General features: G+C 44.1%; 2 protein-coding genes across 4 annotated transcripts in view; both read left to right on the forward strand.

The window, feature by feature from the left end:
* LOC142496764 (phospholipase A2 homolog otoconin-22-like) overlaps nt 1–23,400 on the forward strand; it is a 399,541-nt gene that overhangs the window by 308,528 nt on the left and 67,613 nt on the right.
* SCNN1D (sodium channel epithelial 1 subunit delta) overlaps nt 10,183–23,400 on the forward strand; it is a 54,393-nt gene continuing 41,175 nt past the window's right edge. For 2 of the 3 annotated variants that reach the window (XR_012802104.1, XM_075603659.1), the window contains exon 1: nt 22,041–22,452. Coding sequence is in view for 2 of the 3 variants with exons in the window: in XM_075603659.1 (XP_075459774.1) it covers nt 22,067–22,452 (386 nt within the window). In the remaining variant the exon portion in view is untranslated. Of the gene's footprint in view, nt 10,243–22,040; nt 22,453–23,400 lie in introns of those variants that run through there. The other variant, XM_075603660.1, reaches the window with a different exon arrangement.

Below are 23,400 nucleotides of genomic sequence, written 5' to 3' on the forward strand. Positions count from 1 at the left end.
TGTCACGTGATCCACAACAATCTTATCACAAGACATGTATTTACACAATTTGCACTTCCCACAACAGTAATTATCCATGGGGTTTTTCCAAGAATGGTTTCCTAACATCGCTCACGTCATGTTTTTTTGAGAACACTGGGTGCTAAAATGCTTTTTAGATTTATAGCCTTTCTAAAATCCAGTTTAGGCGAAGTTGGGATCACTTTACATAGTATAGGATCCATTTTAAGAATATCCCTGAGTTACCGATGATTTTTCTCATTTTATTCTCACTTTAAGGGATGATGTCACACATCCTTTTAACGAATGAAATATATCACATGGTACAGGAACTAATGGGATTGTCTTCAATCCCATTGGCTGCAATACCATGTGATATCAGCCATGTGGTTTTAAGGATGTGACGTACCTCCCTTGGAGATAACGTCACATCTTTAAAAAAAAAAAAAACGGTCACATGATACAGCGTCCAATTGGGTTGGAGATGTACCATCGGCCCATAAAATGTGACGTCACAGGCCCTATATAAGGCTTGTTCCGTCTCATTTTAGCTCAAGAAGATATGAGGCAACTTCCGTTGCTGGATTTACCATGGGGAATAGATTACAACTAAAGAAGATGGAAGAAAAGAAGATAGAAGAAGGTGAAAGAAGATTTTTTTATCTGATGCTGATCTTCAAGGAGGATGGAGGCGGATTGCAATGGATGATGTCGCTAGTCAAGAGCTTCCAAGCTGGGATTCGGAGGGTGAAGATTTCTAAAGGTAAAGAAAATATTGAATGTATGTAATTGTCTTTTTTCAGGTTTCTACATTTTCTTTTTTTCTTTTAATGTTTTTGCCTGCCCATTGACTGCCAATATATTTATCTGTGGCCCTTTAGGGTACAGATAAATACAGTGCACAAATACAGTGCATTTTTTGGCAAATGCTTGTTTTGAATTGTTATTTTTTCTATTTATATTTATTGTTTTCACTAAATTGTTATGTACAGCTCAACCCCGTTATAGCATAATCCACTATAACGCGGATCCGCATATAACGCGGTTTTAGCGTGGACCCCAAATATTTAAAAAGAAAATTGTTTTGTTTTTTTTTACAGCACACAGGCAGGCACACAGACAGGCACACAGACAGGCACACAGTACACAGACACAGGCAGGCACACAGACACAGGCAGGCACACAGCACACAGACACAGGCAAGCACACAGCACACAGACACAGGCAGGCACACAACACACAGACACAGGCAGGCACACAACACACAGACACAGGCAGGCAAGCACACATCGCTGCCCCCCCCCCCTCCCCCCTCCCCCACCCCCTTACCTCTGGTGGTGCTGCTGCTGGGGCATTGTGTGGGGCTGATGGGGCATCATGTGGGGCTGCTGGGGGCATCGTGTGGGGCTGCTGGGGGGATCGTTTGGGGGATAGCTGTGGCTGCTAGGGAAGTGCGGTGGCTGCTGGGGGATCGCTGTGTCTGCTGGGGGAAGTGCAGTGGCTGCTGGGGGATCGCTGTGTCTGCTGGGGGAAGTGCAGTGGCTGCTGGGGGATCGCTGTGTCTGCTGGGGGAAGTGCAGTGGCTGCTGGGGGAAGTGCGGTGATGTCACGATAGCTTACAGGGTTATAATATACACCAAATGACTGGGTTGAATTGAATACGACTGTGATATGATAAAGAGATTTTATTCCTTAAAATAAGGTGGGCACACAATGTTGGACAGATAACAAACGGAATATTTACACTTGCTTGGGATGGGGACCATGAAGTAGCCAGGATCCGGGCAAGCAATTCATTCAGCAATACAGGATACAAACAAAGACCTCTGGGTAGAGGGCTTACAGTCACTTAAATAGATTTTAGCCTCTACTCCTTAACATTGGGACCCAGGTATTGGAGAACAATTATCTGGACCCAATTAACTTTTGCCAGCTCACGTGGGAAGCAAGCTGGTATATGCCCCCTGGTAGGTGGGACATGCGCACACACTGTCAGTCAGAGTCCCATTTAGTGCACCCCACTCTTAAGCCTGGTGCCTCTGAGTCTACCATCTGTATTTCTTCACAGAGGAAACGCTGACTGGAAGTGGGATCTGTGGCCCTTAAACATAAACAGCCAGGTCCTGCTATCTCTCCCCCCTGCATCCTCAATCCGGGAGGTGAAGCCTTGATCGGGACCCAGCACGCAGACACACCGGCGCCTGATGGCTCATTACAATTCCACAGCGCCAGGAACTTTCGTGGGCTAATTGGGTAGCCCTGACTATACAGAAATATATCACAATTTATATATATCAAAAATACTCCGTTCGGTTAATCTGAGAGGGCTGAAACCTGCCATGCAATCCTGACTCAGGGTTTTCTGTCTCGTGGCCAAATTTTAGCCCTCCAGGTATTACCAACCAGGAGATAATGTTTTTAGGTCCGAAACCTCATTTCAAAAACAGCAGTAATTGCAACAGCCCTGTAACCTCTGCATAGGAATACATGGCATTCTGTATGTCACTGCAAATGGTGGCCAAAAAGGCAGGAAGGGGAACAAAGGGCCATAAACATTCAAACACAGTTAACCCCTTCCCTCCCGGCCTGATCCCAGTGTAGATGTTTGGTGCAATCACGTCACGGGGCCGGAACACATAAAACAAAGGGGAATACATTTTGTGCTGAAGCAGGGGACTGCAGAAATACATGTATACGATTCCATTAACCCCTCGCATCCTGCACGATTGTAGGGGCTGCCAACTGGGGGTTGACTCCTTTATTACACACCTGGCAAGCCCATCATGACACCTCCCCTTCTCAATGGGTGCCTTGCGGCCCATTAACCCACCCGGGAAATGGGTCACCACTCGCACCATTGAAGAACACAAGTCCAGAGGGGTTTTCTTTGAGAGAGAGTTCCTCTGCATTACATTGCTCACTGTCCCTGTTAGGTTGGATAGTGAAATCCCAGTCTTGCAAAGCAGGGGTCCAACGTAACAGTCCCACATTCTCCCCTGATACCCTCTGCAACCCACCCAATGAATGGTGAACAGGGGCCACAGCGAAGTGCCCCCCATACAAATATGGCGGTCCTTTGCACAAAGCCTAGAAGGCATCTTCCCAGGCAGGAGACCAGCTAATAAGCACAGACCGTCGCTTTCTGGTCAAGTCAGTCAGGATGGAAGTCACAAACCTCTCTTGTAGGGACCCCATCTGCTCTTGCCCTGGGACCACCTGCAAATCCTCCTGCAGACCTACTCCTACATCCCCTACCATATTCTCCCCTAGGGCTGTCCCCACCCTGAGTGGCATCACTGCTACACCACAGAAGCCACTGGGAATGCTGACCACTACCCTCTCCCTTGCCCCCTGGGTCAAGGGAATTCCCCAGTAACCCTTACTGGGATTCCTAATGCTCATATTTGCCCCTGCCCCCTCAACAATGTGGGACATGAAACAAGCACCTGATACCCTCTCTGCCCTGGGCTGCCAGTAGCACACACAGAAGTGGGTAACATCCCCCTTCTCAAGCACTGGGGCTACTGAACCACCCCAAGGACCCGGAGATGGGTCACCTACCTCCAGGACCAGCATCTCTCCTCCCTCTTTCACTATGCTGCCCTCCCCTGTGAGCCCTGGGAAATCAGTCATGGGTGTTTTCGCTGGCATGTCAGTACAAAGGGTCCTATACTTTTCGAACCCACCCCTAGCCTCTGCCTTCTGCCTGACACCCCACTGACCCCCTATCTCCCCCTGCTCCACAGAGCCTCCCTGCCTAGCCTCCCCTAGGACCAGCACTTCTCCTCCTTCCGCTACCTCTGGCTGCCCATCTACCTGCAGCCCTCCCTCACTCAGCTCCCCCCTAGGCAATCCTAACCTAGTTACAGGGACTACCTGTGTGAGCACCTCTCCCTGAAGCTGTTTCCCCATTACTGAGGATGAGCTCAGGGGCATCTGTGCAGATGCAACCGCCTTAGCTCCTGGCTGCAGGTACCCCAGCGGTGGTCTAACTTTGCTTTACAGGTGGCTGCTGGGGGATCGCTGTGGCTGCTGGGGGAAGTGCAGTGGCTGCTGGGGGATTGCTGTGGCTGCTGGGGGAAGTGCGGTGGCTGCTGGGGGAAGTGCGGTGGCTGCTGGGGGACGTGCGGTGGCTGCTGGGGGATCATGTGGGACTGCCGGCGCCTCACTCCGCCTCCTCCCCTCTCCTCCCTCTTCCCCCCTCCTCCCGATCGGGCGCTCAGCGGCCATTTTTTTTAAATTAGCGAGACCCGCGTTATAGTGTGGTCGGATCGGGTGGCCCCCGAGGACTTCGTTATAATGGGGTTGAGCTGTGTTTAGATGGTTTGTTTATATTACATTTTACAATTGGTTAGGGGTTTAATTAATTTAATTGTTTTGTTGGCTAGCAGTTTAATTTATTTTCTTGTTATGTTGGTTAGGTGTTTCTTTAATTGTATTCTAGTATTTTGGGATAACATTATTTTGATTATTTTGCTGTTTTCGTGTTCTATTATTTTTGTTGGTGTAGTTGACGCTTTTTAGTCCTTTTATTCTTGTGGTGTGTACATGCTTGTGTATTTCTTAAATTGTTGCGTATTTTTGGGCTTGCAGATTTTTTTTAGGTTGCCCATTGACTGCTATAGTGGCTTATCATGCCCATATTATATGCGTATGTTGTACCACTGTGCCAATCAATGGGTAGAGGGTGGGTATAGTGGCCCCGGGGTGGGTGGTTAGGCCTCCCGGGTAGGTTGCGGGGGAGAGGGGTTAACTCCTTAATTACTATATCAGTTATTAATCGCAACGGTGATTAAGGGGTTAGGGGCCATTAGATTGTATTTTTTATTGTACTCTTGCTGCCAACAGAGGACATAGACCTGGAGTATGGTGATGAGGATGCCTTTCATCATGGCAGGGGTAAGTGCAAGTTGTATTTGCTTTATTTATTCTGGCTGGCTAATGTTTAATTTAGAAATGGCAAATGAGCTATTATCCATATCTGAATCTGAATTTATCACCTGTCCTTTAAGATGGGGAGGCATACATACGAAACGTTTATTTAATACCAACATGATATATTGTTATTATGGTTTTCTTATTGCGTCGTTATTCCATTAATTGGTTCTCATGAATCTAATACACTATACTGTTTTGTATGGCCGGAGAATCATGTTTGTTAATAAAATGTTTTCAGATTCAATATCTCTACTCGGGCGCGCTGACGTCACCCGCCCTGCGTCGTTGGAACGTCCTCCAATGGAGGGAGGAGTGGATTGGTGGCGATGGCACGTTGTGAGGGTTTAAAGGCACTCTGGTGAGTATATATGAAAAGGTGATAGTGCGCAGCTAATAACTAGTATAACAAAACCAGTGAACAGTGCACAGTGGATATAAACAATATTTGTGACCTTAGATGTTAAGATATCACTAGAGGTGGGTCTGCAGCCTTTCTTGGGGGTGGCTCAGCACCCCTGGAGCTAGACAATAAACAAAAGAACAGGGCGCACAACGCACATAGTGATGTATGGTTTAAAAGGTGAATTTATATTCAAAGGTAAATAGTTCTGCGTACATCAAGGCAAATAAAAGTATGCAGTTGGTTAATAGGTTTACCACACTGCCCGAAGGCCGACAGCGACACTCTTTACTTGATCTCAAGGAGTAGTGGGTCAGCAATCGTCTCATCCGGCAGAGGTTGCTCCACACGTGTGGAATCCAAGACTCTCCGTTTCGAGGTGGAAGGTAGGTCTGTCCTCAGGTAAAAGTCCCGGAGCACAAGGCTCAAACCGGCGTGTAGCAGCCTCCGTCAGTGCTCGCACAACTGAACAGCACTCGCATACCGCTTCTCCTCGTGGAGCGCCCGATGATGACGTCACGGATCGCCAGTCCACTTCTAGGAGGCGCTTGCTGGAGTACACAGTGTGCGGGACCGTGAAGGATACACGAATCGGCACAGGATGCGATGCACGCAGAGTGGGAACAGCAGCACTTACTCGCACATAAAAACCAGGGGAGTACTGATAGTACTGAACACTGATAGTGTTCTCAACAGCACAGGGGTACAAGAAATGAGCTATGGTGTCATTGAGGGTGTCATTGCTCATTTCTTGTACCCCTGTGCTGTTGAGAACACTATCAGTGTGTACTCCCCTGGTTTTTATGTGCGAGTAAGTGCATAGTGTTGCTCGGCGAACATGCGCAGCAGCCGCCAGCGCCACACGCATGCACTGGAGCAGCAGCAACCCACCACAATTTGGAAAACGGAGACATCACACACAGAGACACACATACACACACACACACACACACACAAATACACACACACAGAGACCCACACACACAGAGAGACAATCACAAACAGAGACACACACACATACACACACACACACACAGAGACCCACACACACAGACAATCACACACAGAGACATACACACACACACACACACAGAGACCCACACACACAGAGAGACAGTCACACACATGAGACAAACACACAAAGACACACATAGTGACACTTACACGAGGAATTCAGTTAGTATAAATAGAGAAATGTGGTTCAGCGAGCATGCGCAGCAGCCGCCAGCGCCACACGCATGCACTGGAGCAGTAACAACCCCGCCACAATTTGGAAAACAGAAACACCACATACAGAGACACACACAGACACAGACACACACACACAGAGACACACACAGACACAGACACACACACACAGAGACACACACAGACTCACAGTTACTATCAATATAAAAGTGTAAATGACTAAAACAGGTGGGGTGCAGAGCACGCACGTTATAAGTCAAACGTTTTTGAATTTTGTCACTGAAATTGTGTTTTGATTTTTAATTGAAACCATCAACATCACAAATACAATTACTGTGACAAAACAGTGACAAAAGACAAAGAAGTTTCACTTAAACTGCGCGGGCCTGCAATCCGGTAGTGCTCTGCTTTTCCCTTTTCATTCCTGTATCTCGGAAAATAAGGGGTCCCCGGACCTCAAATCAACACGGTTCTGCTCCGGAGACCCCCTCCTCACGTACACTAGTATTAAAATTGTTATTAAAACCCTGCGATCGCTGGCGAGATATGCGCAGGGAGAGGCTGCTCGCTCTGCGCAGCTCTCTATGCAGCTGGGGGGCCAGATCGCTGCAGATCGCGCCCCGGTGAGAACTTCTGAGAGAGGCTGAGATCACTTCGCCGCTCACCGTAAACGATAACAAAACTGACAAAACCTGCGGCGTAACATGCCAAACGAGAGATTTTCTCAAGGCTAATAGAATAGGCCCCTGTAGACGGACGTTCACAGAGGTACACAATTGGAGGCTTTTATAAGGTGAAAATATAATAAGGCTTTATTGTGCTTTTTCCTTTTCATCAGGAAATCATCCAAACACAGGGGGGGGGGGGGGGGGGAACAAAGCTTAATTCGCTTGGGAGTATTTCTAGTGAAATCCCATGCAATTTACAACTCCTAGTTAAGCAGGTCTCCCAGCTCCAAACACATAGCATGACATAAGCAGATATAAGAAGTCTCTTTAGAATGAAAGTCTTATCTGTTAGCTGCTGTAGAGTAAGCTTCTCTGCTCTCCTGGTACCGCACCCGTGCGTGCACAGAAAATCAGCATCCAGGTTTAGAAGTCTTATTTGGTGTCTTGCAATCAGCTATGCTGGGCAGAGCTCAAGACCGGTCAGCTCCAGAGATGTGTGTTCTCTCCAAAGGTCAGCTCTCATTCAGAGCTAAGGAGTCACTTCCTGTCTCAAGGCAGGCTTTTTCTACCACCTCTAATCAGGTCTGCGGGGACCTATAGAGACCACCTGTGGACCCCCGGACGCCCATGGGTACCACCTGCGGACCCAGGGCGGACACTTGTGGGGAAGAACCGGGGGCCCCACAGCTGTGGGGCCCAGCGGACCCACAAGGACCACCTGAGTGCCCCAGACCACCGTGAGAACCACTCGAGGACCCCCAGACACCTGTGGGGTTGACCCGGGGAACCCCAGACACTCGCGGGCCCACCTGTGGCCCCATTGTGGCCCACGGTGACCCACAGGGACCACCTGGAGGCCCACGGCGCCTAGCGGGTACCACTTTGAGACACCCAGACCCTTTGGGCACTCCTCTCTGGTGCACTGTGGGGCCTACGGACACCTGTCGGGACCATCGGGGACTACCATAGGCCTGGGGTATTAACCCTGTATGTAAAATGATAAACCATGTTTTTATGTGGGGGGCACAGAGGGTGAGTGGGTTATTTATTAATTTTTATTAAATATGGTAATGTTTATTGTGGGGTCTAGGAGGTGGGTAGTGGGGCTATTCTCTGTAGTGTTTTTATTGTGGGTAGTGGGGGGGGTTGAAGGGGGTATTGTCCCCAAGGGTGGGTGGGAAGGCCTCCCGGGTGGGTACTGGGGGAGGGTGGTTTGGCCTCCCGGGTGGGTAGTGGGGGAGGGTGGGTTAACCCCTTAATTATTCTAGCAGTTACTAACCGCTAAGGTGATTAAGGGGCATGGGGACATTAGATTGGCTCTTGTGTATTTTTTTCAGCACTGGAGGGCAGGAACGGGGTGAGGATGAGGACGACCTTCATTGTGGGTGCCTGGCAGGGGTGCTTGCAAGATGTATTTAATTTATTAATTCTGCTTATTATATTTTAAATGGGAAAATGCATTATTATCCATATGTGGATAATAGTAATTTTGCCCATTACTGTACTGTATGTATTAGGGGGCGGGAGGGGGGGGGGTGTATTTGATATAGTAATGTTTATTGAGGGCCTAGGAGGTGGGTAGTGGGGCTGTAGTGTGTAGTGTTTTTATTGTGGGTAGCGGGGGTGGGTGAAGGGGGTATTAGCCCCAAGGATGGGTGTTTAGACCTTGCGGGTGGGTAGCGGGAGGAGTTAACCCCTTCATTTACTTAGCGGTATTAACTGCCAAGGTAATGAAGGGGTTAACTCCACCCGTAGTCCCCTCGCAAGGCCTAAACATCCACCAAGGGACAAATAACCCCTTCACCCACCCCCTCTACCCACAATAAGCCTGGCATGGGTGGTTAACCCCTTCGTTGCCTTAGCGGTTAGCCGCTAAGGTAATGAAGTGGGCTCTAAATGCATTTTTCCTGCATCAGATGCATGCCGGGGGGCTCCGGTGCTGGTATTAATGGGTATCAGCTCCAGAGACCCCCGGCATCAATCAGAGGTAGGAAAAAGGCCTGATTTTTTCTGAGTCCCGTCTCGCCGCTCCTCGCCGCTTATCCCCATCTTCTAGTCAACTTTTTGTGCCGGGACAGTTTGGAGAGGAATTCTCAATTGTAGAATGGCGAGAAGCTGATCGGGGCTACTAGAATTCAGCGAGTTTTTAAAAAGTGGCGAAAAGTGGCTTTTCGCCGCGCGTCTGCCGGAAAAAAAAATTCGGCAACAAAAAAGGTGACTTTTTCTGTTCCCGTCAGCTTCTCGCTGCTTACTGAATCTAGCAGGCATTTTTGGTGAGAAAGTGGCGAAAAGTGCCTTTTCGCCACTTACTGCATAGACCCCATTGTAAGGAACCCCAACCCTCTCTAATAGCGCGTCTGAGATCAGATGCATTGTAAGGAACCCCAACACTCTCTAATAGCACGTCTGAGATCAGATGCATTGTAAGGAACCCCAACCCTCTCTAATAGCGCGTCTGAGATCAGATGCATTGTAAGGAACCCCACCCCTCTCTAATAGCGCGTCTGAGATCAGATGCATTGAAAGGAACCCCAACCCTCTCTAATAGCGCGTCTGAGATTAGATGCATTGTAATTTTTTCTGTATTTGGTACAATTTTAAAATGACCTGAAAATTACAGGGAACCCTTTAGTTCCTAGGAACTCTGGTTGAAAAACACTGCATTAGAAGCTCTCAGTTGAACACTTCAGGACCACAGAGGCAATTATGGTTAGAGTTGCTGTTTTAGCAGGGGATTTTGCATGAATAAAAAAAAATGAATTATCCATTTAAAAAAAATGAATTATCCATTAATAAATCTCAGTATTTTCTCGTTTCTTCCTATTCCTGAGAAACGCCGGCTACTTTCAGCCACTGTGATTATATATGTAAATATATGCATATGAGTTGTATGTGTATTTATGTGCATATGGCCTCATGCCATTTCCTCTATCACTTGAACATCTTCCAACCTTGTGGAGTTGATAAAAGTGAATTAGTCAATACTCCCTTACATTCTGCCAGTAGCTGGCACTCAGCTCTGCACCATCACAGGTAGCAAGGCTGCAGGTAAGAAGATATTTATTTTGATTCTTTATGATTTAGAGGATTATGGTAAGAATATTGTTAAATATATTGTTTAATGATAGATCTTGTACAGTATGTTGGATATTTCCCAAAGTCTTTATAGCAAGACATGTTAAGTCTACACTTAGCATTAGTATAAGCAAACCCAAAAGCATAAGATAGAAAATGAGGACAATTGAGTACAGAGAGGGAAAAAAAAGGAATTTTTAGGCTGTGCTAAAATTTATGGCGGGCTGTGTACCAAACTCATATTAGCTGCTAAAGTGCTCCTTATAGTGGCATTTTGATCATGTGCCAGTGTATCAAGGTGTTTTCTGATAGCTTAGGCTCCTTTAGCATAGCATCAGTTTGTAAATTGTATAGTGTATTATGGAGCAACTCAGTGGGCTAGTGGCAATTTAAGCAATGCCAATATTATAATGGGATATATCAAATTCTGTACTCTGAGACAATTTTTTTCTCCCTTTTCCCCAGTGATTTTTTATTATCAGTAACAGTAGCAGCCTCATTGAAATCTGTAGTTTTGCATTAAAATGCAAAAGTTAACATCACTGTGGCCTTGTTTCCAATGACATTTAAAATCAACCATAAGGATAGATAATATAAAAATATCCTATATAAATGTAATATTATGATTCTCACTCAAACTACGATCAATGCATTAAAATACAGTAACCTGTCCCAGACTCGTTACCATTCACCTCTTGGTTTAATCATAACATTTTTAATTACCTGTACATCATGAATTAAATAGAAGTAGTCGACTTTAGTCCATTTAAATGAGTACTTCCGTATTAGGTGAAACCTTATTTATTTGGACTAACAATTGATATTATAAGACAAGCTTTCGAGAGTTATCTCTCTTCCTCAGATCAAGCAATACTCATTTGCCAAATATTCCATGAGTTTAACACAGATGTTAACACTTGGGAAACAACAACAAACAGCCGACATTTGCAAATTAAATGGGGCAAAACTAGGTCAATCCTTGATGGACAAGGATTTAGGAGTGCTTGTACTGTAGACTGCAGGCTTAGCAATAGTGCCCAATGTCAGGCAGTAGCTGCAAAGGCAAATACAATCTTGTCGTGCATTAAACGGAGTATGGATGGTAGGGAAGTAAGCATAAGTATACTACTGTATAAAGCATTAGTAAAACCACACCTTAAATATGAAGTACAGTTTTTGGAACCACTACATAAAAAAGACATTATGGAAGTAGAAAAAGTGCAAAAAAAGAACCACCAAATAAAGGGGATGGAAAATTTGGCATGAGGAGAGGCTAGCTAAATTAGATATGTTTACACTAGAAGAGGCATCCACGATGGGATATGAATACTATATACAAATATATTCGGGGGTTAATACAAGGAGCTTTCGAAAGAACTATTCATTACAAGGGTAGAACAAATGACACAAGGTCATCCCTTAAGATTGGAGGAAAATAGATTTCACCAGCAACAACGGTTCTTTACAGTAAGGGCAGTTAAAATGTGGATTCCTCATTACATATGGAGTCTGTGATGCCAGATACAATACTTATATTCAACAAAAAGTTTTATACAGGGATATGCCAAATATGTAAACATGGGAAGGCTGTTGATCCAGGGATACATCTGATTGACATTACAATATTGGAGTCAAGAAGCAATTTATTTTTTCTCATGAGACATCAGTGGATAATGTTTCACTGGGGTTAACAGCCTTAATGGGTTAACTGTGTGAGCAGTGGCTGATTTGAAAATCATAGCAACGAGACGTCATGTGACGTCGCGTTGGTGACGTCTGTGGCGTCATTTGACGCTGGGATTCAAATGGAGAAGGAGGGCGGCAGCTAGGAGGCGGTCGCCACATGTAAGTGCATTCCCATCAAGTCCAATAGGCCCGAGAGTGCGGCAAATATATATGGGGCCCCCATATTTTGCCGCCTTGGGCCTAATGAGAAATCCGCCACTGTGGGTGGGATCACTCAGGTTACTCCCCACCCCACCATGTGATGTAGCATGACTATGCAGAAAGAATAGTCACTCCCCAGTATGTCCCGTGACCAGTGATGTCATCAGGGCCGCCGACAGGGGGGGCAGAAGGGACAGGTGTCCCGGGTCAAGAGGCTGTGGGGGGCCCGGCCGGTGCTGCAAGTTGGGCCTGACCTCTGGCTAGGCCCGGCTGCCAGTCATGGCTGGGCTCCAGCTCGCCCTCATCTGCCTGCAGGCCTCTCCTTCACTGTGTGCCATACCAAGCTTCCATGTCTGGCGCGCGACGCCCCTCTCTGATGTCAGCGCATTGGAAGTTAGCTGGCTTCCGGTGCGTGCCGGCATGAGAGAGGCCCGGCACGCACTGATGGCTGAAGCACGTGGGACACAGGGAGGGAGAGGCCTGCAGGCAGCTAAGGGAGAGCCGGGGCCCGGCTGTGACCGTCAACCAGACCTGGCTAAAGGTCAGGTCCAAGTTGCAGCACTGGCCGGGGCCCCCCGCAGCCTCCAGGCCCGGCCTGAGACCAGCCCCGAGGTAAGTCTTTTTTTATATATATGTATTGGGGGAGTGGGAGGATTTTAATATGTATTTGGGGGGATTTTAATATGTATTTGGAGGGAGCGGGGGGGATTTTAATATGTATTGGGGGAGCGGGATAGTTTAATATATATTGGGGTGAGCGGAGATCTTTCTAATATGTATTGGGGGGAGCGGGGGTCTTTTAAATATGTATTTTGTGGGGGGATTGAGTGAGAGTGCGGTAATTAACAGAAGGTGGGGGCGAGTGAGAGGAGAAAGGGGGTGAGGGAGGGAGGGAGAAAAATAGGGAATAAGAGTGAGACGCAGGGAAGAGAAATACATGTGAGACAGGGGAGAGTGAGAGGGTGATTGAAGAAGAGGGAGTGAGATGGAGGGGAGAGAAATACATGTGAAAATGGGGGAAGGTAGAGGGGGCTCGTGAGGTGTGAAATAGGGGGGGTTCGTCTGTGTGAAATATGGGGGGGGGGTGGCTCGCAATAGTGCCGCAATGGGTGGGAGGGGGGTCCCGGAAGTAACTTTAGTCCTGGGCCCCGAGAAATCTTTCAGCTGCCCTGGATATCATCATAGGGAGATGGGAGGGTATATGTAGCTCCCTGAATGTTCTAGAACCAGATTCCTCCGGAGTAGCAGTTGGAGAAGGCCTCACTGTGAGTCACGTAAACATGTTTGTGTATAGTTAGTCATATGTACGAAGGTTGTCTTGTCAATTATATTGTTTTGAGTTAGGGAACGGGCCCTATTCAGTTGGCGTCTAGTAATGGCCCAAAATTATTCTCCTTAAGGAAGAGGAGTGAGCATGTGCTCAGAAGAAGTTCTCCGAGTAGTGGCTCTGGAGCATAATCAGATCGGCCCCACCAGTAGGTCGTTAATAAACTCCTGATCTAACATGCATGGCCGAGGTAGGCAGTACATAGAGTGACAGGATACTGATTCCTGAGAAGTAGAGTGTACTCCCACCAATAGATGGGGCACTATTGATGCTATATGGGAGATTGCCACTCTAACGAATACTAAGGGACACAAGTATAAGTACCTCCCAGCATATCAGTGACAGCTACTAAGGGGATGAAGCCTAAAAAAGCCTAAGTTCCTCCCTAGTGTAGGAGTGAGAACTACCAAGGAAAGAAGCCCTGAGTAACCATATTAATTGCACTAGTTAATGTCTGAAGGGACGTACGTTATGTATGTAGAGCATTATCGACATCTGAATAAAGCTATAAAAACTATACAACTATAAAAAGTAAAAAAGTTCCTGGCGCCCATCATTATTCCATCTGCAGATTCTCGCCCAGCCTACACCCACCCAGCACCCTCAAAAAAGGTAAGAGAGACTGAGAACAGCCATATATATGTATATATATATATATGAAAAAATCATCTCAGTTGGCACACTGTAAACATAAGTAAGATGCTGATGCTTGCCCCATATGCACATGTAAAAAGTAGATTTTACCAGATTTGGAGTCCGGAAAAAACGAGACAGCACACAGTCCAGTAGTTCCAATGAAGCTGTAATCAAAGTAACATGGCACCACCTCCATATATATATAGCAAATGAAAATATTACTGCATGCTCATTTGCATGTTGTAGATAGGTCTGCAACCCCGCCTTTTACCATTATCACCCAGCACACAGCACTTCCACTGCAGCAAAGGATTCTGGGAAATGACATGCAAATGAGCACACAGTGCCACTTTTTGCTTCAAACCCATTTTAAACATGGTTCCCTATAGGCTTAAGCTTGCTGCATGGTCATAGCTTTAAGCACATCCAGGGTTAGGATGCATAGCCAGTAAACCCACCCACAGACAGCTGTTTCAAGTGCTGTGTTCTGGGTGAAAATGGTGAAAGACAGGGTTGCAGACCTGTCTAAGACATGCAAATGAGCATACAGTAATATTTCCATTTGCTATATGCTTTGCTGTGGAGGGTTTTTGTCCCTTTTTTTACTCACCATAACTTAACTAAGTATATATATATTTTTGGGGTCTATTATATTGTGTTGTATCTTATTATTTTATTATTTTTTTGTTTTTTTCTGTCCATCTGTTTTTCTCATTTTTTAGTCAGGCAGGCTCTCCAGTTAGTTGTTTGTATGTCTGTTATTTTTTTAATTTAATTAAAGTACCTTTTCTATTTTTTGCAAACATTTGTCTGAGTGCTACTTTAGAGGTTTTCTTTTTCTGTGTCTCTCTCTATATATATATATATATATATATATATATATATATATATATATATATATATATATATATATATATAAAACCGTAAATATATTGAGGGGAAGGGGGGTAAAAAATGCACTCATAAGGGTACAAGTTTTAAAAGCATATCGTGATCATAATCACCACTATCCGGTAACTGCAATTGATTCTGTAGAAGACCCTCGGTCCCGAAAATGGAAGAACCACACTTTAGCAAGATGTCCTGGGTAAGTAGATAGTTAGGAAACAAGTTCCAAAGTTCCCAAAGGAATACAGCCTTGCTGGCAGGTCTCTGTGGTGTCCGGCGCTCGAGTAGGTTTCGTCCTGCGCTCCGTGATGACGTAGTGTCTATGCGTCTACGTGAAGACGCTCCCTGACGCGTTTCGTCACACACAGGTGACTTTTTCAAAGGGTAGTGGGGAAGAATGATACGGCCACATATATATACCCTAATGGTTCCATAATACACCCTACAAACAGCTGAGTATAATAATAAAGGTGATTGGAGCCGGAATAGCTTCTAATGACACTATGGAATATTGTAACATTGAGAGAAACACATATTGCTATTGGAACTGATAGAATCAATCAACACACTAAGGGGCATGAGAGGCTATTACTACATGTGGATACTATAATCAGTATATTACACACAATATACTATATCAAAAAGCACAATACAAAACTATTATAACAATATCTAAAATAGAATAAATTACATTACAAGACTGTAAACTAAACATAAATAAAACTATATATAAAACCAGATAGTTCTTAAATGAATAATTAGTACTAGTTAATATTAGATAAAGCACAATATGGAGAACTAATAATGCCATAGAACATGCCATGGAGAAGAACTTCAAATGAATAATGTTATCAAATTTAGCAATATACCTAAACTATAATAAACATAACTTTAACAGAAAATCCCTATAATAGAAAATAATGAATGTATATAAACATAAATGTTAAAATTTTACATACAAAGGAGAAACAACGATACATAAATGGTGAAAAAAGTGAGTGATACAAATATGATTTCAAATGTATAGTGTCCCAAATACAAACACAATGGATGAACCTGAAATTAATAAATGAATAAATATAAATTATCTTTATCTGCAATTTGAACCCTAAACTATTTGTGACTAAAAAAATGATACTATTATATATTAATACATGTATAAATAGTGATGTAGGCCCTAATGTGAGTGAAATGTGTATATCTACTATGAAATGACATTATATGTGAAAAAAATGATTCTAAAAACCAATGTGTATGAAAGATGATTCAAAGAACCAAAAAGTATATATGTAAATAAAAATGAAATAAAATAAAGTTAAATAATGACCACTCCAAGATCAGGGAAGTATCTGGGTGGGATTCAGACAAATGGATGACAGAGGATTACAGAGGAAACTTTTTTTCCTCTCTCCACACTATTTTAGCCATAGATTCCTTTGTATATCAATATTGCGAGACCTGAAGAAGAGAGGATAACTCTCGAAAGCTTGTCCTATGACATAAATTGTTAGTCCAATAAAAAAGGTATCACCTAATACTGAAGAACTCATTTATTCTGCACTATATATATATAAAATGTATTGTAAGCTCAATGTAAGCTCCTTTAGAGCCAGGCAAGGAGGGTTACACATATATAGGATAAGTATGTCATTTAAATTAAATATTGGTTGAACTTGATGAACATGTGTCTATTTTGAACCTCATCTACTATGTAACTATGTAAAATACAAGATAAGAATCTGAGGCAGATGACACAGAGAGAGAATGCTTTACCAGGAAGTATTACATTGAGAGTTACCTCTCCTTGGCACAGGGAATGGTAAATAAACAGACAGGGCAATAAATGGATGAAAAGAACAAGGGAGAAATCGTCGAGAGCACAAATGGATGCATTTCATTATTAATAACATAGGACAATATCTTGAAGTTATAAAATACAAATTAAGAAACATTTGATTATTATCCTTCTAAGACAGGGGTGGCCAACCCCAGTCCTCAAGGGCCACCAAACAGGTCAGGTTTTCACGATATCCCTGCTTCAGCACAGGTGGCTCAATCAGTGGCACAGTCGATAACTGAGCCACTGATTGAGCTACCTGTGCTGAAGCAGGGATATCCTGAAAACCTGACCTGTTGGTGGCTCCTGACATAGGTGCGCCAAAGCGCAATTTAAATTGACCTCCCCATTTGCCACAAAAGTAGTTTGCGATGCTTAGTACAGTACGCAACTTTCATTGCCACATCGCAAAGTTTGTCACATAATTAATACTTTTGACATTTCAACCCTTCGAGTGCCACAGGCCTCTCACCGCACAGCGCGGTCCACGGCTCTTAACCATCAACTGTTTCACTTCTCATTGCGTCTTGCGCTCCACAGAAACGCAAGACGCGATCCAAGCTGAAAAAAAGCATCACGTAAACCACTCCGTCACATGGCCGCTGGAGCGCCAGACACATGCGCGTAGTCTGCCCGGGCTACACAGCAGTATTCTACGCTATGAGGACACCCCTCCCTCTCCCCCACAACATTTAAAGTGATTGCTGGGGGAGGGCTTCTGTAATGGCCTCTTACCTTCTTTCTGGCTTCTCCTGACGACGTGTCACCATGGAAATGCCGCAGAGATAAGATGGCGGAGAGTGGGTAAGAGGCAGGGGGCGTGACATAAAGAGTTTGTGCACCCCTGAACTAAGGGACTGTAGTGAATCGACCTGAATGTAAGGGTACAAAGCTAGTGATGAAGTTGGGGGTGCGATACTTTGAATTTGTAGTGAATGACAGTACCGGCTAATACCCCTTTAACACAGAGTTGTCACAATGTGGCAAATTTAAACCACATACAAGCGTACTCTGTGTGGGACATTTCCCGTAACCAATCAGATGAAGGCAAGCTACACATGCAGCTCTATATCCCCCGTTTGTGAAATTAACCCCTTCATTGAAGGAATGTACTACGCCTTTAAAGCTCATCTATCAGGGAGGCATAATTGATTACTCTGAGCTACTTCAAGTTAAAATTAGTGGTTTCTTTCATGGCCAAATATATCCTACTTAATTACTTTTTAATTACTGTTTAAATTCCAAGAACAGTGATATGTTAAATAATCATCATTAAATATGTTACGTGTTAAGGGTGGAGTGCAATAGTGAATGGTCTGTAAAGACATATTTTTTATTTATTTATTAAATGTTTTACCAGGGAGTAATACTTTGGGAGTTACCTCTCGTTTTCAAGTATGTCCTGGGCAAAGTTATGATGACAAATAATACATTGTTACAAATACATAGTTACATTATACAAGACAGTGCCTGCACAGTTAGACATAATATATATTTTAGGCGTATGTAACAGTTACAGACCAGTTTAGACTGGTGGTGGCTGTGAGAGTCTCCGGTAGATTGTTCCAGTTTTGGGGTGCACGGCAAGAGAAGGAGGAGCGGCCGGATACTTTGCTGAACCTTGGACCATGAACAGTCTTTTGGAGTCAGATCTCAGATAAGTGCTCATGTGGTAGGGGTGAGGAGCTTGTTCAGGTAGGCTTGCCCAGAAAGTATTTGAAGGCAAGACAGGAAAGATTAACTTTGCGCCTAAACTCAAGTGATGACCAATCTAGTTCTTTGAGCATTTCGCAGTGATGTGTGTTGTAGTTGCATTGGAGAACAAAATGACAAATTGAATTTAGGAGGGTATCAAGTTTGCTAGTTTGCTAAGGTGGGTTTGGGGTGCCGAGCCTTATACTGTGTCCCCATAGTCGATAATTGGCATTAGCATCTGCTGTGCGATATGCTTTCTGATCCGCAGACTTAGGGAGGATTTGTTCCTGTAAAGTACACCTAGTTTGGCATAGGTTTTGGATGTCAAGGTATCAATGTGCACCCCAAATGTTAAATTGGAGTCAAACCATTTGCCCAGATATTTAAATCTAGTAACAGGAGTTATAGTGGTAATAGCGTTGATTCTGATCTGGAGCTCAGTCATTGGAAGCTTTAGAAATGTAGCATTGGTCCCAAATACCATTGTTACCGTCTTGTCAGTGTATAAAAACTGTTTGTTTTGGGAAATCCAATTTCAAGTCTCAAAAAGTCAGACAGAAGTATGTGTTCAAGGTCGGAGAGGCTTGGCTGTGTGCATATAAGATTGTGTCATCCGCATACATGTGTATTGAAGCTTCCTTACAAGCTGTAGAAAGATCATTGATGAACACTGAGAAGAGTAGGGGCTCCAGAACAGAGCCTTGCTGGACACCACAGGTTATATCCAAGGGGTTGGAGTTAGAGCCCGAGATAGACACATGGGATCTACCTGATTGGTAGGAATGAAACCAGTTTAAAGCATGCTTCCCTATTCCAGAGCACTGGAGTTTAAGCAAGATAACATGATCAACAGTATTAAAAGCCTTTGCAAAATCTAGGAATATTGCACCAGTGAGTTGTCCCCGTTCCATTCCACACTGGATTTCATTGCAAACTTTTAGCAGGGTAGTTACTGTGGAGTGTTTGGGGCAAAAGCCAGATTGGAATTGGCTAGGGAAATTTGTCTTGGTGTAATAATCGCTTAATTGGGAGTGAACACATTTTTCCATGACTTTAGATAGTATTGGGAGAAGAGAGATTGGCCTGTAGTTTGAGACAGTGTTTTTGTCCCCACTTTTGAAGATTGGGACAACTCTGGCAGTTTTCCAGGTCTTAGGGATATGTCCTGCAGACAGAATAGCGTTGACTATGAAAGCAATTGGTTTGGCAATGGCGGGGGCACCCAGTCTTAGAAACTTAGATTGCAGTAAGTCAGGTCCACATTGGCTGCTTAGTTTTAATTTGAGGAGCACTTGTGTAATCTTCTCTTCGGATACTGGGACAAATTGAAAATTGTGAGCAGTGTTGGGAGGGGGTGGGGCTATAGGGATACTCTCAGAATGAGGTTCATGTTTGTGGTTTGGGTTACGTTTCGCTAATAAGTTAGTAGCACACCCCACAAAGTAATCATTGAATGCATTTGCAATGTCAGTGGGGTTTGTCAGAGTAATTTCCCCCTTAGTGATATTACTTGGTTGTTGATGGCTAGAAGGCTGGAATATATTGTTGATAACCTTCCAGAGGTTAGCTGGATTTGATGTATTCTGGAGGAGATTGTCAGAGTAATATTGTGCTTTTGCGTGCCTTGTTTGCCTTGTGCACATGTTCCGCAGGCATCTGTAGTTATTAAGGTCCTTGGTAGTGCCAGTTACTTTGCAGCTTTTCCACAAGGCATCCCTGAAATGGTAGAACGCTATAAGGTCAGTTGTAACCCACGGAAGGTGGGACCCCCGTACTCTTATTCTATGTAATGGAGCATGGGTATCACAGAGTTTTAAGAACTTGGATTGGAAAAAGTCGAGCGCAGAATCAGGGTCGGGAATTAAGTCTATTCTGTACCCAGGGCAGTTGTTAAGCCAGAAACTGGTTAAAGTTTCTAAATGTTCTAGTGAGGAGAACTTTAGGGCTTGATTGGGATGGTTACATTTTCCTTACACAGTACACTATTGCATGGTCACTGAAAATGTCAGGAAGGATGCCAGAGCATTGGATTCTGATGGGATTTGAGGAGAGAATCCAGTCTAGCAAGAAATGGTTGTGAGATTTCAGGATTGCCCGTGTGGGCTGGGAAATGAGTTGCGTTAGGATAAGTGACTTGAGTTGTATCTGGATTTTGTGGTTATTAGGGTCGAGCCAATTGTAGTTGAAATCCCCAAGAACTAGCAGCTCACTCTTCTCATTCAGAGAGGAAATGGAGCCAAGAAACTGGGTGATATCAGTCAGGGACAGTAGAGGGGCTTTAGGTGGGCAGTAGATGCCAGCAACCAAGGTGGCTTAGAAAACGGGAGCCAGATTTTGCCAACTAGGACTTCAAAAGAGGGTGGGCTTGGGGGACAATTTAACAGTGTCATTTGTAAGATGTCTGCAATATAAAATAACACCCTTCCTCTCTTTGACCTATCTTTTCTAGAAATGGAGTATCCCTGAATAGCGATATTTGAATCAAGGGTTTTAGGAGTTAGCCATGTTTCTGTGAGAACGATGGCTTTGGGTTTATGCATAAGGCACCATGCCCTTAGTTCATCAAGTCTGGGCAGCAGGCTCTGGATATTTATATGGGCGACAGATATATCTTTTTGGAATTTGAAGGGGTTATTCTCAGGTGTATGGGACAGAGTTGAAAAGGTAGGGTCTGTTTTAAGTTCAATATCACCTGCTAAAGAGAGTAATAGTATGAGTAGAAATATGAGTAGTTGTTTGCAAGTTGTACATTTGTGATGTTTGCTATTAGAGTGTGCGGTGGTTGGTGTGCTGATTTTCAGAGTTCTCCACCAACATTCAGTAGATAGTGCAAGGCTTTTGAGTAATCCGGGGTGTATGGTGATGTTGGTTCTGGGCCAGGAGGGAAGATTTTGTAGTGGATAAAGAGAGTAACATTTCCATGAGGCCACAAGAAAGAACAAAGTTGAGATACACAGCAGGTTCATTATCACAGAGGTAGGTAATGTTGCATGAAACTGTTGTGAGGCAAGTGAGTGTGTGCAGACTAAACAGCAGAGGTGTGCTTTTTCCTTGTCAAAATGTTTTACTGCAGATGTTTGAGGGGGGGGGGGGTGATATCCCATATCACTATGCCTTTCCCTCTCTTTTTGTAATCCAATAGGGAGCCGCAACATCATCATTTGTGGCTTCTGATTGGATGGCCATTTAAATCCCCTTTAAAAATCAAGAAGTAATACCGGTAACTTCACCCGTAAGTGTTTTGGGAACTAGGGGATGACTGGAGCTGAAAATAGTGCAGTTCAGCTCTGGAGGAAACCCCCCTCCCCTCCAGTCCTGTAATAACATGGGGGTCAGGTGGGGTGGATTGCTCCTTTCCCAAAACTTCTATAGTAACAACAATTATTATTATTATTAGTAGTAGTAGTAATAATAATAAACACTGAAATTACAGTAAAACATAACAGTTACCATACCATTATTTTGAGTACATTTACCATAAAAGTTTAATGATTGTAATATATTCCTAACGGCATGATGGTGTTCAAATGACTGGAATGATATTCTGTATACATTGCCTATACATGGATGTCCTACTTTTTGCTTTGTGTCTAAAGATCCCAGCTATGGAGCCCTCAGGAACAGAAAAGACGGAAGGGTGGATTGAGTTTTATGACTCCTTCAATGATATGTTCCAGTTCTTCTGCAACAACACCACTATCCATGGCGCAATCAGACTGAATTGCTCCAGAAATAACAAAATGAAGACCACCTTCTGGATTGTACTTTTCTTGGTCACTCTCGGCATGATGTACTGGCAGTTTGGAGAAATGACCGGGCAGTACTGGTCCTATCCCACCAGCACGTCCATAAGTGTGCACTCAGACAAGAAAATATTTCCAGCCATGACCATCTGCAATCTGAACCCATACAGGTACTTAGTTTCCACTTTAATTTCCACTAAACCTAATGAACGGACAATGAAGGCTCAGAGTATCTTAGGGTGGGCTACTTCCCTTTTAGAGAGCTAAAGTGCTCCTCTTTATTAGATACTAGCCAGAAAGTACTTGGCGTTGCTCTGGAATTCTAAGAAACCAAAAAAATACTGAGCTTTATAAATGGATCATTTAATTTTTTCGTGTCTTAAAAGCCAATGAGATTCCATTCTCTGATATGATGGGATCTCGTCATATGTTATTTCATAGGTGGCATCATGTACTGTATGATGACATCAGCAAAGCATGATGGGTGGGGGAGTTAAGGTTGTGTGTCAACTTAAGTTCTACATTTCCAGACTTGTGAAAGGTTTTGCTTACAAACCTTAAAAAGAAATCATATATACTGTATGTGTACTGTGTGTATGGTGTGTCTGTGTATAAGTGTATATATTATGGTAATAAAAGAGCCTGGGTGTCTGTCAGAGCTGTAGCGCTAAGACCATGAAACCTATATATAGTATATACAATACAATCCTGTCAAATTTTGGTAAAATCAGTGCAGTTTTGAAAAGTTCAGTCCACTAACTTGATTCAAAATGGCGTCCAATTGTATCCAAACATAGATTTAAAAAAACTTGCTCCTTGATCTCAAGAACCACGATAGAATATTTGGTTACGATATCTTAAGAGGTGTCCAAATGCAGAGCAGCAGTGGTGGATTTCCCATTAGGCCCCAGACTAGGGGGGCAGAATTTTGGAGCGACATGCCCTCAGTCTTTGACTGAGCCTTTTATTGAGCCACCTGTGTTGAAGCTGGGATATCCTGAAAACCTGACCTGTTGGGGGAGTTTAAGGATAGGAGTTGAGCCCCCCTGCATTATATCATTATGGGGCATGGGAAATCTGCTAGATGGGCTCATTTTTACCTGTTGGTGCAGCCACAG

This window comes from Ascaphus truei, chromosome 6, assembly GCF_040206685.1.
Source record: "Ascaphus truei isolate aAscTru1 chromosome 6, aAscTru1.hap1, whole genome shotgun sequence".
NCBI lineage: Eukaryota > Metazoa > Chordata > Amphibia > Anura > Ascaphidae > Ascaphus > Ascaphus truei.